Source organism: Sminthopsis crassicaudata, chromosome 4 (assembly GCF_048593235.1).
Source record: "Sminthopsis crassicaudata isolate SCR6 chromosome 4, ASM4859323v1, whole genome shotgun sequence".
Taxonomy (NCBI): Eukaryota; Metazoa; Chordata; class Mammalia; order Dasyuromorphia; family Dasyuridae; genus Sminthopsis; species Sminthopsis crassicaudata.
The window spans coordinates 169645689-169660145 of record NC_133620.1 but is presented as its reverse complement, the minus strand read 5'-3'; the positions used below and the strand labels follow the sequence as shown (position 1 = coordinate 169660145).

At 36.1% G+C, this 14457-nt stretch overlaps 1 protein-coding gene across 1 annotated transcript in view; it reads left to right on the top strand.

Annotated features, from left to right (window-relative positions):
• The window catches only part of LAMA2 (laminin subunit alpha 2), a 784999-nt gene that overhangs the window by 372217 nt on the left and 398325 nt on the right, over window positions 1-14457 (top strand). Inside the window, exon 10 of the mRNA XM_074309868.1 lies at window positions 1518-1678. Coding sequence (XP_074165969.1) covers window positions 1518-1678 — 161 coding nt within the window. The remainder of the gene's footprint in view (window positions 1-1517; window positions 1679-14457) is intronic.

Genomic DNA, 14457 nt, shown 5'->3' with positions numbered 1-14457 from the left:
CATGGTTTTGTTTTTGTTTTTTGTTTTCTGTGACTCTTCTATCTCCCTAAAAATGTAGATTTCTCTGGAGGGCTAATGACTTTTATTTAGTTCATCATTTTGCAATATATTCAGCACTAGAGAAGTGAAATCACTTGTCCAGGGTAACAGTAACAGAACTGGATTCTGGGTCCCAGGTCTCCTGACTTCTTGTTCAATACCCTTTTACTTATATAATAATACAAGCTTACTTCTCTGTTGACCTTTTTAAAAATTTTGAGTTGATTTTATTTTAAAATAAAATGAACATTTATCAAAATTAGTGATAAAACGTAAGCAGTTAAATAGCTTTTTTGAGATAGAAAACAATTTTTGAAATAGTAAGATAATTTTTCTCATATTATGCTAAATTAGAAGTCTTAATCAGAAGAAAATTAGAAGTCTAGTCCAACCAATTCACTTTACAGTTGAATTAAATGAAGCTCAGGGAATGAAGCTGATTCATCAATCAACAAGCATTTAAGTACTTACTGTGTTCTAAGCACTGGCCTAAGGATTATCACAGAATTAGTGACAAAAGTGAGATTCAAACCCAAGTCTTATGACTACAAACCCTTTTCCTGTGGGACATATTTCACAATTTTTAATGGTCAAATCATCTCTTATTTCCAAAACACAGAGAAAAAAAATAGTAATTGCTAAGGAGTATGCCATTAAAAATATTCTGCACTGGAGTATGCATATCCACATATATGGATATGTATATTACCTTGCAAAATTTTTGCAGGGAAAACCACTCAATAGGACTCAACAAAGAACAGATTATGCCTACCCATTAATCCTCTTTTTTGCTTTTCTTTTTTCTTTTGATTTCTTGAGGTAAAAAATATTTTGCCACTATATTTACCAAGAATTTATTTATTTATTTTTAAATTATTTATTTACCAAGAATCCTTGACATTTCAGTTTTGAAACAAATAAAAGTAAAAAAATCCCATCCATATCCCCTTGCCTTCCTTTTCCACATGGGTTGGCAAAGCATTCTTGCTGTGATTTGTCTGTTTCTTCATGAGCAATATACTGAGTCAAATCATTCTTTTTTGGGAGACTCTAACTAAAAACTCTGAGACTGCAGCTATAGAAATCCCTTTGCTATAGATCAGACTCCTTCCATTTTCAGATCTATTCTAGAAAGGGATCCTGAAAACATGACTCTTATACACTCCAACAACTGCTAAGGCCCCACTATCCTGGGGGTTTTAATTTTCTCTGAGAGGAAGATGAACTATAGATAACTTTCTCCTTGACTTTGATGCATGAAACTCCTTGTGATGCATGAAACTCCTTGGACACTATTTCTAGCAACTGGTATAGTTTCAGATTTTAAAGCCTTCCTGACAGAGGGACACATTTTGCTTTCTTAATTTGTTTCCATTATCTGCATAGATTGATTAGACATCAAACCAGAATTATGATGATTTCCTTTTATTCCAGATTATAAGTCCATTTATGTTGATATTATTTTGATCTTTCCCTAGGTCTGTTCCCTGGATCTTGCCATTGCAAACATGGCTTTGGAGGAGTCAGATGTGATCGGTGTGCTCGGGGTTATACTGGTTATCCTGATTGTGTGCATTGCAATTGCAGTGGGATAGGAAGCACTAATGAGGATCCTTGTATAGGACCCTGTAACTGCAAGGTATGAATTTTGAGGCTTGCATTTTAGTCAAGCATTTATTATTCTGCCCTGAGTAAAGGTCATAATTTTTTGGTTTTCTATTATATCTGCTGCCATGAAGCAATTGTCACTACTTTTACAATAAATAACCATTACCTGTTCTGAATGTGACACTTCAGTAAGTGTCTTTTAAATGGCTACTGAGAACACCCCAGCAAGACACTCAACTTTAGTCAGACACTTCTGAGCCACCTGCTGTTCATGTAAACAGCTAGAAATACACAGAATTTGAACTACTTACGAATCCTTCCAAATCTGAGTCATTTTCTAAAAAAGAAATCTTTCTAAATCTCTGATTCACCTGTTATAAAAAATAGTCACAAAAGCCTGAGAATAGCATGTAGTTTGCCCTCAGAACTATCAATGTGATCAAAACTAGTTTGACTTTCCCTCCCATTCCTAAAATAATAGTTTGCTTAAAGACTTTTTAGAGGATTTATGATATATGCTGAAATTTAGATATAGGGCTTGGAATTGCTGCTTAAAGTTAAATTTTTGCTCTTAATTATCAAAATGAAGTATATAGTCTAAACGAAGTGGCTTTGTTTAAATACCCCTTGAATGTGTATGATTGCCTTCCCTTTCTCAGAGACATAATATAAGAAATAAAATATCAGAGAGAATATAGGGATAATTGTAAAAGAATACTGAAGCTAATAACTAATTCTCATGGCAGTCCCAGACTTTTTTTATAACTAAAAAGAAGCACTTCAGAAAGCTCTGGGTATTCACATAAACTCATGGTATGAATCTAAATTAATGAAACAGGTTTCCAAGAAGTCCACAATTTATTAAGCACTCACTGAGTGCATAGAACTGTGTTAGATATTGTAGATATCATGTAATGTAAGCTTCTTAAAGGCAGAGATTATTTCATCTAGTTTCTAGGTTTAATACTAGAAGATAGTAGGTTCTTTTTAAATGCTCATTAAGAAATTGAAAAGCAAAACTAATATTATCCAATCCAACAAACATTGTAAGAGTTTACTGCAGGCCACATGAAGGCAGCTAGGTGGTTCAGTAGATAGACTGCCTGACTTAGAATCAGGAGGAGGAATCATCTTTGTGAGTTCAAACTTGGTCTCAGACACTTACTAGTTGTATGATCCTGGGAAAGTCACTAACCTTGTTTGCTTCAGTTTTTTTCTCTGTCAAATGACCAGGAAAAGGAAGAAGCATACCACTCCAGTATCTTTGCCAAAAACATCTCAGATAGGATTGATGAGGTCAGTGCAACAATTCCTAGTTTGAAATAAACATGTGACAAATTCACAATGGCCAATCTTTGACAAAGGGGATATTTAGTTAGGAGAAGAGGTTACAGACAAAATGAAGAGGCAAATACATACTAGGAGTGGTAAATATGAAATAGATTTGGGAGAGCAATGGGATTACCAAGGAAAGGAGTTTGGAAGATTCTAATAAAGGAATATACTATGAGGTATGAACATTTAGCAAGCTAAATCAAAAGAGGAGTTTAGTACCTAAAAGGATTAATTAGCTATAACAAGAAGAAAGACACCAGGAAGCAGGAGGGTAGGATGATACCCATGAAGGGGGGATGAAAGGAAAGATACCTCGAGACAGAACACTGTGGTAGGCTAACCCAAAAGGACTTCAGTAAAAATGATGTACAACATGGGCAGATTTATAGAGAAAATAGAATCTCAGGGAAGAGGGTAAGTACCAGGGAAGAGTTTGGTAGCTCAGAGAGAAGAATCAAGAAGGAACCTGATGGAATGTACTTGGCAAAACAGGTCCCAGACCTGTCTAAAGATATGTTGAATAATCTATAAATATTAAGAATCTAGCCTAGCTCACAGTGCCTTTTACACAACTGATGCTTAATAAATGATAGACCATTTGAAACTAGGATGATAGAACATGAAGGTAATTACAGATATGACAATTTGAAAAAGTGATAGAAAATATTTTCAACCAGTAGAAGCAAAATTGTGGTCCCTAGCCTCAATAATTTATAATCGAATCAGCTACCTGTAAGATTCCAGTCTAATTACTTCAAAATCATAAGAAAAGTAGAAATATTTAACAAATTCTGACACCAGCATTTTGGGAAAGAAAATAAAGCTGGCATTTTAATCTCCTGAAATTGAACAATGCTCCTTTTTTTTTTTTCATCTTGCATTGAGATCCTAAGTGTTTCCTTATTTGCTTTAGTATTTATGTAAAGACTATGTTAGTAAGAAGAAGGTTTTAAAGTATTGACTATAAAGAATGTCTATGATTCTGTGAATGAGCAAAATAATTGGAATACTAATTTAATAGAATTATATAGGTATTTTGACTGAGAGCATGCAAGGACTTTCTTTAGGATGTCCAAAAGGTATTCAGTCAACGAGGAAGGTGGGCTAACAGATGAATTGTAGTAGCTAGTTGCAAACTCTAGGAACTCAGGCCAAAGAATAGCATAGTTAGTGAATAGAATGCTGAATTCAGAGTCACAAAAGACCTGTGTCTAATCCTGGCTCTCTTGCTAGGGGTGTAACCCCTGCAAGTCACTCAAACTCTTGAGGCTTCCATTGTCTCATCCATAAAATGAAGATAATAATAGCCAGACTATGTACCTTACAGGGCTGTTGTGAGAGGGGAAAAGCACTTTCTAAACTCTAAAGTGCCATAGCAATGTGAGGAATTGCTATTCAATGGGAAGAAAAGATAGGTTTTCAGACACTCACAAAGAAAAAATAATAGCAAACAAGACTTGTAGTGGGGATGTGTCTAAAAAAGCCCAGGACTGGAATGTTGTCACCATTAGCAAAACTCTGTGGGAAAGCTCCTCTAGCAACTGCCTGCCTTTTTCTTATCTCAGGCTTGTAGGGAGAGTAATTATAACTCTATTCATAAAGATGCCCCCTGCAAAGACACTTGAAGTTCTACACAGACAATTAGAATCCAACAATAAACAGCAATTTGGAAATCATAAAGGAGAATGAAAATCAAATAAATAGCATCATTAAAAGAGTTGCCCTTCAACTCTATGATTTTTCTTTTGCTGATTTCTATATAGACTCATAAATTAAATGTGTTTTAACAAAACAAAAAAAAAACTATTTCCACATGAAACTTAGTAAAATATATTATAATGAAGAGTATGAGTTATGCTGTGTATTCTGGAATGCCTAGGTATTTGATTCAATTCAATGCATAAATAAGATACAATCTAAAGCATTTCAATAAAATAAACATACCTTTTGAATGCTGATTAGTTTTTGAAGATGTAGATGGAAATGTGATAATCTATGCTGTGATGAAACAAGACATAGTTGACAATAATATCATATAAATTACAAAATGTTGTTTTTAAATACAAAACTTAAAGGTCCGGAAATGCAAGTAGAATTGAAAAAAATCAATGGAAAAACAGAAAATGTTATTGAGGGACAAAGGTGAATGAATTTGAAAATGGGTGAATTTGAAACTGAGCTATCACCATATGGTTGCATATGCAACATTTCAAGGTTATTTGATACATTTGAGGTGGAGGTTTTTGAATACTCATGAATGTGGAAGATGGATAGGGTGAAAATGAAATGAAACATGCCTTCAGGCATATTTGTCTATAGGATGTCATTCTTAAAAATATTCAGAAGCTGAAGGATATTAGGAATGTTGGTTTTCTTAAGAAAACTACCATAATATTCTAATGATAGCCAGAGTTTTCATGACGGCTAAACTGGCTTTGTCTTTGATTAAATGAGTGACTCAATAATTGTATTCAATTCAAAATTATACTGGTTTTTCTATGTATCAGGTATGTGGTAGGTCTTAGAGATTAAAAAGACAAAATAAAAAATAATCCCCCGAGGTACTTGCTTTCTATATATACACTGTATCTTACAGAATTTTTTTCATAGTTATTTAATAAATAATGGGCTATTTGGAACTTATTTTGTAACAGTGTTTGAGCTTAAAATTGCAGAGAATAATAAACCACATTTACATATTTCTTTAGAATATATTTTACTCCCATTCTCATTTGAGTCTTATAACCCCTAAAGGAAGTATGAGCATCATCATTCAATTTTATAGATTAAGAAACTGATATATAGCAAATCAAATTATGTTCCCCATATCATAGCTAAGTAGCTATGAAGGCTCCCCTCTTATTAATGTCCTCTACTTATAAAGCAAGGGTTCTTTACCCTACATTACCCTAATAATAATAGCTGACACTCACAGAGTGTTTTAAAGTATGCAGAGTACCTTTAAACATATTATGTAATTTGATCCATATCTTCACATTGGCCGTTCTCCATACACTACCTTCTCACCTGTTTCATAAAATCTTTAGTTTTCATCCAAGCTTAGATTACATTGCATCTTCCCTAGGAGGCTCTTATTGATTCCCCTGGACTGTTAGTATATGCTCCACCTATATGAATTTTTATTTATTGCATATGTATCTTGGATATACTTTTGCATATACTATTATAATGTAAACTTCTTGACGGAAGTTGTTTAATTTGCATGTAGGTATATGTGTATTTACATCCTTCATTGCAAAGAATTGATTTAGAACTTCTTACCATTCCTCTGACTTGATACTCCATTTTCAACTCTTCAGTATTTTTTCTAGTTATTCACCATACCTGAAATATTCCTCCTCCTCATTTCTAACTTTTGGCTTCCTTCCAGTCTCAGCTGAAGTTCCACCTCTCCAGATGTCCTTAATCTTAGTGTCTTTCCTCTTAGACTACTTCCCAGTTTATTCTGTATATATCTTGCATGTGTAAATATATAGGATGCTGGAACTCTATCTTTCCAGAAATCAGCAGGAGTCAGGATCACTAAACGTCTTTATTCTAGCTCTTTACCGTCGCCTCCAACGCCAGGTCATGAGTGCAAGTGAGCATGAGTTCCACCACCCAAGTTTCTCTTACTCCTCCCACACAAGTCACTTCCCTCTCTTTGTCTCACCAATCAAGTCAGCACAGAACAGCTGGGGAGGGTCAACCTTAAACAAGTTAATAGGGAACGTCCAATTGGCAATTAGTCTCACGTGCTTCATCATCCAAGTGCATTGCTCAGTTCTAGCTCTTTACAATAGGATGTGTGTATTCATACATCTTGTATATATGTATGATGTATGTATATATGTGTATGCATTTATGCATGTTTATATATATATATATATATATATATATATATATATATATATATATACATATACACACACATAAGTATGCTTGTTACCTACTCAATAGGATGAAAACTTTATGAGATTAAGAACAAACTGAAAGTATTTATGCTATGTAGACTATGTAAAGTACTGCTAGAGAGATACATTGGAGAAATGAGTCTTGAATGATATGCTAAAGAGCTTATTGTTAAATTAGCATGCTAACGAGTTTATTATTAACTTAAAGCCATGAGGAATTGCCTTTTTTTTTTTTTTTTGAGAATAAGAGTAGCATGATCAGACTTTTATGATAGGAAGACCATTTTGGCAATAGTATGAAAGATGAGCTAGAAAGGAAAGTAAAAAAAAAGAAAAAAGATCAGGACTTCCGGCCAAGATGGCAGCGTGGAGGCAGACAACTGCTTGAGCTCCTCGTTTTCTCTCAGAACTTACTCCATGACAAGCCTCAGACTTAATGCTTGACCCAGAAAGAAACCCACAAATAATCACCAAGAGAAGACATCCTTGAAAGTCGCCAGAAAAGGTCTGTGTTTGCTCGGGAGAGGGTCAATCAGACTGGGTGCTGACTGAGGGCAGGCAAGCCAGAGCAAGACAGGCAGCTCACACAGCTCAGACCTGAGGGGGAGGGGTACGATCTCTGCCATTTCTGGGAAAAGGCTTTTACCCCAGTGTGGATACTCCATCTTGGCAGCAAGCCAGGAGCAGCTGAGAGGGTGTAAACACCAGAGGTGAAGATTAAAACCCCAGAAAGCCAGCATCTCTCAGAACCCGGCCACCCCTAACCCCCACCTGGACTGACTCAGCACATTCTCAGAGCCTCAGAGCACAGACTCAGAGCACAGTCATTGCTGTTCTGTTAGTGGCTCTCTGCTGCCCTACCCCCAGTCTGTAGAGGAAGCCCATTAATACCATCCAGCCCCATCCCCCGCCAAACAGACCAATTGTTTCTCTTGTCAATTTGTTTTCTTCCATTCCTACTCTGACAAAATGAACAAAAAATTCAAAAGGGCTCTAACCATTGACAGCTTTTGTATGGAGAGAGAGCAAACTTCAAACACTGAGGAGACTAAAAACAGACTATCCGCAGAGGAATCCCCTAAGGGGGATATGAGCTGCTCCTCAATACAAAAGAATCTCATAGAGGAAATAAAAAAAGGCTCTCACAAGAGAGCTGGAAGAGAAATGGGAAAAGGAAAGGGAAGCTTGGCAAGAGAGCCTGGAGAAGTCATCCCATGCATTTAAAGACAGAGTGGATAAAGAAATCAAATCATTGAGAAACAAGATTAGTGAGCTGGAAAAGGTAAACAACTCCAAGGAAAATAGGATTAGTGAGCTGGAAAAAGAAAACAGCTCTCTAAAAAATAAAATGGATAAAATGGAAAAAAATTCCATAGAAGATAAAAACTCAATTGGACAATTACAAAGATATATAAAAAAAGTGAGTGAAGAAAAAAAATACATCATTGAAAATTAGACTGGAACAAGTAGAAATGAATGACTCAAGGAGAAACCAAGAGGTAGTCAAGCAAAACCAGAGAAATGAAACAATTGAAAAGAATGTCAAGTACCTTATTAAAAAAGACAACAGACCTGGAAAACAGATCCAGGAGAGAAAATTTGAGAATAATTGGACTCCCTGAAAAATGTGAAGGAAAAAAAGAGCTTGGACACCATTTTCGAGGAAATTATCAAAGAGAACTGCCCAGACGTTCTGGAAACAGAGGGTAAAATAGACATTGAAAAAATTCATCGATCACCTACTGAAAGGGACCCTAAAATCAAAACGCCAAGAAATATAGTGGCCAAGTTCAAGAACCATCAGACAAAGGAAAAGATATTGGAAGCTGCTAGAAATAAGCAATTCAGATATGGAGGATCCACAATTAAGATAACCCAGGATCTAGCAGCATCAAAATTAAAAGAATGAAGGGCCTGGAACATGATATTCCAAAAGGGTAAAGAACTTGGTATGCAGCCAAGAATAACTTACCCATCAAGAATGAGCATCGTTTTCCAGGGAAGAAGATGGACATTTAACAAAATAAATGAATTCCATCTATTTTTGATGAAAAAATCAGACATACATAAGAGGTTTGATCTTCAAATACAGAACTCAAGAGATTTCTAAAAAGGTAAAAAGAAATCCTGAGAATTATACTTCTGTCAAAAAAATATGTAAAGAACATATGTACAATTTGTCTAAGAAACTAGAGGTGGAAAGGAGATTATATCATAAAAAAGTGTAAAGTGGTGGTACTACATCTCATGAAGAGGCAAAGGTAACCTATTATATCTGAGAGAAAGAAAGGAGGGAGATGAACATAGTGTGTATCAATAGACATATTTGATTTATGGTGAAACTTCTTCTACTTCATTGAAAAGTGAGAGGGAAGGAGTAAGCTAAGGGGAAGGGAATACAGAAATTTCGAGGAAAAGGGGTAAAATAAGGGGAGGATCTTTAAGGTGAGGGAGGGATCCTAAAAAGGGAGGGCTGTGAAAAGCAAGTGGTGTTCACAATTTTAATACTGGGTAGGGGGGTAAGAGGGAAGGAAAGGGGGAAAGCATAAGCAGGGGTTAATAGGATGGCAAGCAATATAGAATTAGTCCTTCTAACCATAAATGTGAATGGGGCAAACTGCCTCATAAAGAGGAAGCAGTTAACAGACTGGATTAAAAGTCAGAATGCTACTATATGTTGTTTACAAGAAACACACCTGAAACAGGGTGAGACATTCCAACTAAAAGTAAAAGGGTGGAGCAGAATCTATTATGCTTCAGGCAAAACCAAAAAAGCAGAGGTAGCCATCCTCATCTCAGATCAAGTAAAAACAAAAATTGATCTAATTAAAAGAGATAAGGAAGGGCATTATATCCTGCTAAAGGGCAGCATCAATAATGAAGCAATATCAATATTAAACATATATGCACCAAGTGGTGCAGCATCTAAATTCTTAAAAGAGAAATTAAGAGAGCTGCAAGAAGAAATAGATAACAAAACAATAATAGTGGGAGATCTCAACCTTGCACTCTCAGAATTAGATAAATCAAACCACAAAATAAATAAGAAAGAAGTCAAAGAGGTAAATAGAACACTAGAAAAGTTTAATATGATAGATCTTTGGCGAAAGCTAAATGGAGACAGAAAGGAGTACACTTTCTTCTCAGCAGTTCATGGAACCTATACAAAAAATGATCATATACTAGGGCATAAAAACCTCAAAATCAAATGCAGTAAGGCAGAAATAGAAAATGCATCCTTTTCAGACCACAATGCAATCAAAATTACATTTAATAAAAATCCCGGGGAAAATAGACCAAAAAATAATTGGAAACTAAATAATCTTATACTAAAGAATGATTGGGCAAAACAGCAAATCATAGGCATAATTAATAACTTCACCCAAGAAAATGACAATAATGAGACATCATACCAAAATGTGTGGGATACAGCCAAAGCAGTAATAAGGGGAAGTTTTATATCTCTAGAGGCCTACTTGCATAAAATAGAGAAAGAGAGGGCCAACGAATTGGGCTTACAACTAAAATTGCTTGAAAAGGAACAAATTAAAAACCTCCAGACAAACACAAGACTTGAAATTCAAAAAATAAAAGGTGAGATTAATAAAATTGAAAGTAAAAAAACAATTGAATTAATTAATAAAACTAAGAGTTGGTTCTATGAAAAAAAAAAACAAAATAGACAAACACTTAGTAAACCTGATTAAAAAAAGGAAAGAGAAAAAGCAAATTGTTAGTCTTGAAAATGAAAAGGGTGAACTCACCACGAATGAAGAGGAAATTAGAACAATAGTTAGGAGATACTTTGCTCAACTTTATGGCGATAAATTCGATAACTTAAATGAAATGGAAGAATACTTTCAAAAATATAGCTTGCCCAGATTAACAGAGGAAGAAATAAGTAGTCTAAATAGTCCCATCTCAGAAAAAGAAATAGACCAAGCTATTAACCAACTTCCTAAGAAAAAGTCCCCAGGACCAGATGGATTTACAGGTGAATTCTACCAAACATTTAAAGAACAACTAACTCCAATGCTATGTAAACTATTTGAAAAAATAGGGATTGACGGAATCCTACCAAATTCCTTCTATGACACAGACATGGTACTGATACCTAAACCAGGTAGATTGAAAACTGAGAAAGAAAACTATAGACCAATTTCCTTAATGAATATTGATGCTAAAATCTTAAATAAGATATTAGCAAATAGACTTCAGAAAATCATCCCCAGGATAACATACTATGACCAAGTGGGATTTATACCAGGAATGCAGGGCTGGTTTAATATTAGGAAAACTATTAGTATAATTGACCATATTAATAATCAAATTAATAAAAACCATATGATCATCTCAATAGATGCAGAAAAAGCATTTGATAAAATCTAACATCCATTCCTACTAAAAATGCTTGAGAGTATAGGAATAAATGGACTATTCCTTAAAATAATGAGCATATATTTAAAACCTTCAGTAAACATCATATGTAATGGCGATAAACTAGAACCTTTCCCTATAAGATCAGGAGTGAAATAAGGTTGCCCATTATCACCATTACTATTCAATATAGTACTAGAAACTCTAGCCTGAGAAATAAGAGCAGAGAGAGATTCAGAGGAAATCAAATTATCACTTTTTGCAGATGACAGGATGGTATACTTAGACAACCCCAAAGACTCTGCTAAAAAGCTATTAGAAATAATTCAGAATTTTGGGGGCGGAGCCAAGATGGCGGAGAAGAAACACACGACTCAGTGAACGTCCTCACTCCCTCACAACCAATTAGATAAATTAAGTCTCACAATTAGCTCAGGACTGATAGATACCACAAGGACTGGAAGCACGACTTACCAGCTGAAGAGAATCTGGAGTTTCAACAGGAAAGGTCAGTTCTCAGGGGAGGAATAAGAGAGACCAGCACAGATGGTGGGGTAGGGGCACACTGCGCCCATTGCGCTGGGAGGGGCTCTGGAATCAGAGAAGCCACTGAGGTAAAGGAATCTGGCACAGGCTGTTAGCTCTTCTCTGCTAATTATTTAGCAGTTCAGAAGAGAAAGCCAAAATATTTTAAAACTCAGATTAGATTTTCCCCGATCCTGGGGGTGACTCAGCAGAGACTCGGCACCAGGGGGCGTGGCCTCAGCTACCACCTGAGAATAGTGAAGAGATTGACAAGTGGGTGGATACGGCCCAAGGCACACACACTGCCTAGCTTAGCTGGAGGGAGTGGAACTCAGCTCCAGGAAGTCCCAGAGAAGCGGAACTTTTGAACTAGGGACAGCGGTTTCTGGCAGACACTTCCAGTTTGAGCACAGGGGCTTTTCAGGTCACCTGCTGCAGACATCCACTCCCCACCCGGACACATAGGCTGGGCTTCGTGCTGTCTTCACTATTCTACGCCCTCGAAGCACAGTAGTGCTAATCAGCTCTGAGGCACTTCCAGGGAGGGGGTGGGGAACTCTCTCCCAGAGCTCTATCTTAGCTCAGGCGCAGGAGCCTCTGCATCCATCCAGTCTGGGAGGAAGCTGGTAAAGAAGTAAATAATTTCCTACCCCAGGGACAGACCCCAAAACATTTTTTTAAATATGAGCAAAAAAGCTAGAAAAACTATAGATTCCTTCTATACAGAGAAAGAGCGGGTATCCAACCCCGAGGAAGTTAACAGCAAAGATTCAGAAGATAACAACCTAAAGGGGAACGATTCCTGCCCCCCATCACATAACTCTCTCCTAGAAGAAGCTCTTAAAAAATTAAGGGAGTTTGAAGAAAAATGGGGAAAGGAAAGGGAAGCTATGATAGAGAATAACAACGTCCTGAAATTGGAGTTGGAAAAAATAAAGAATTCACAGGAGATGCAGGGAAACAAAATTTATGAATTAGAAAAGGTTAAAAAAACACAGGAAAGTAGGATTTCTGAATTGGAAAAGATAAAAAAGTCTCAAGAAAATAGAATTTCTGAATTGGAAAAAGAAAATAATTCTCAAAAAAAAAAAAATTAGGGAAATGGAAAAAAATTCAATAGAGCAAAATAATTCATTTAAAAACGAAATTGGGCATTTACAAAAAGAACTAAAAACTGTGAAAGAAGAAAATAACTCCTTAAAAGTCAGGATGGAACAAATAGAAATGAATGATTCACAGAGAACCCAAGAATCAGTCAAACAAAACAAAAAAAAAATGAGAAGCTGGAGAACAACGTCAAATACTTACTGGGAAAATCTATAGACCTGGAAAATAGATCTAGGAGAGATAATCTGCGGATTATTGGACTTCCAGAAAACTATGACCAAAAAAAGAGCCTAGATTCTATTTTACAGGAAATTATCAAAGAGAACTGTCCAGAGATAACAGAAGGGAAAGTAGATGTGGAAAGAATTCATCGAACTCCTTCTGAAATAGACCCTAAAAAAAGAACACCACGGAATATTGTGGCTAAGCTGCAGAATTACCACACAAAGCAGCTAGAAAAAAACAATTTAAATACCAAGGTGCCACAATAAGGGTCACCCAAGATCTGGCTGCCTCCACATTAAAAGATAGAAGGGCCTGGAACCTAATATTCCGTAAGGCAAAAGATCAAGGACTGCAACCAAGAATGAACTACCCAGCTAAGTTTAGCATCTTTTTCCATGGAAGAAGATGGTCATTCAATGAAACAGAGGAATTCTATATGTTTCTAAGGAAAAAACCAGACTTAAACAAAAAATTTGATCTACATCCACAAGACTGAAGAGAAACAGAAAAAGGTACACAGAACCCTTGAGAACTGTAACTCTGTTGTGGGTATATAAAAAATACTCAAGGATAATTTGATTTTACTGATGTAAAAGAAAAAAAGGGGGGTGTAGTAAAGGGAAGGAGGTCGGTTCAGAAAAAGGGGAAGGAGTGATAAAAAGAGGGAAACTACATCCCAGGAAGAGACATAGAAAATACACCATATCTGAGGGAACTTAGTGAGGGGGAGAATCATTGTGTGAATCTTACTCTCATCAGAAGAGGCTCAAAGAGTAAATAATTAACATATTTGTTTTTCAGAGAATTTTCTCTCACCTCATTAAAAGGGGGGGAGAGGAAAAGGGAAAAGGAAAAGGAGAATAAGTGAAGGGACTTGGAGGGAGGGGGGAGGGATCCTAAAAAAAAAAAAAAAAAAAAAAAAAAGAGGAGGGTTGCGCGTCACAAGGGGGGTCTGTAAATTAAATATCGGGGAGGGGGATCAGGGGGGTCAAGGGAAAAAAGCATAATCTGGGGATAATACGATGGCAGGAAATACAGAATTAGTAATTTTAACTGTAAATGTAAATGGGATGAACGATCCCATCAAACGGAGACGGATAGCAGATTGGATCAAAAAGCAGAACCCTACAATATGTTGCCTACAGGAAACACACTTAAAGCAGGGAGATATATACAGAGTAAAGGTAAAAGGTTGGAACAGAGCCTATTATGCTTCAGGTAAAGCCAAAAAAGCAGGGGTAGCTATCCTTATCTCAGATCAAGCAAAAGCAGAAGTAGATCTCGTTAAAAAAGATAAGGAAGGAAACTATATCCTGCTGAAAGGTAG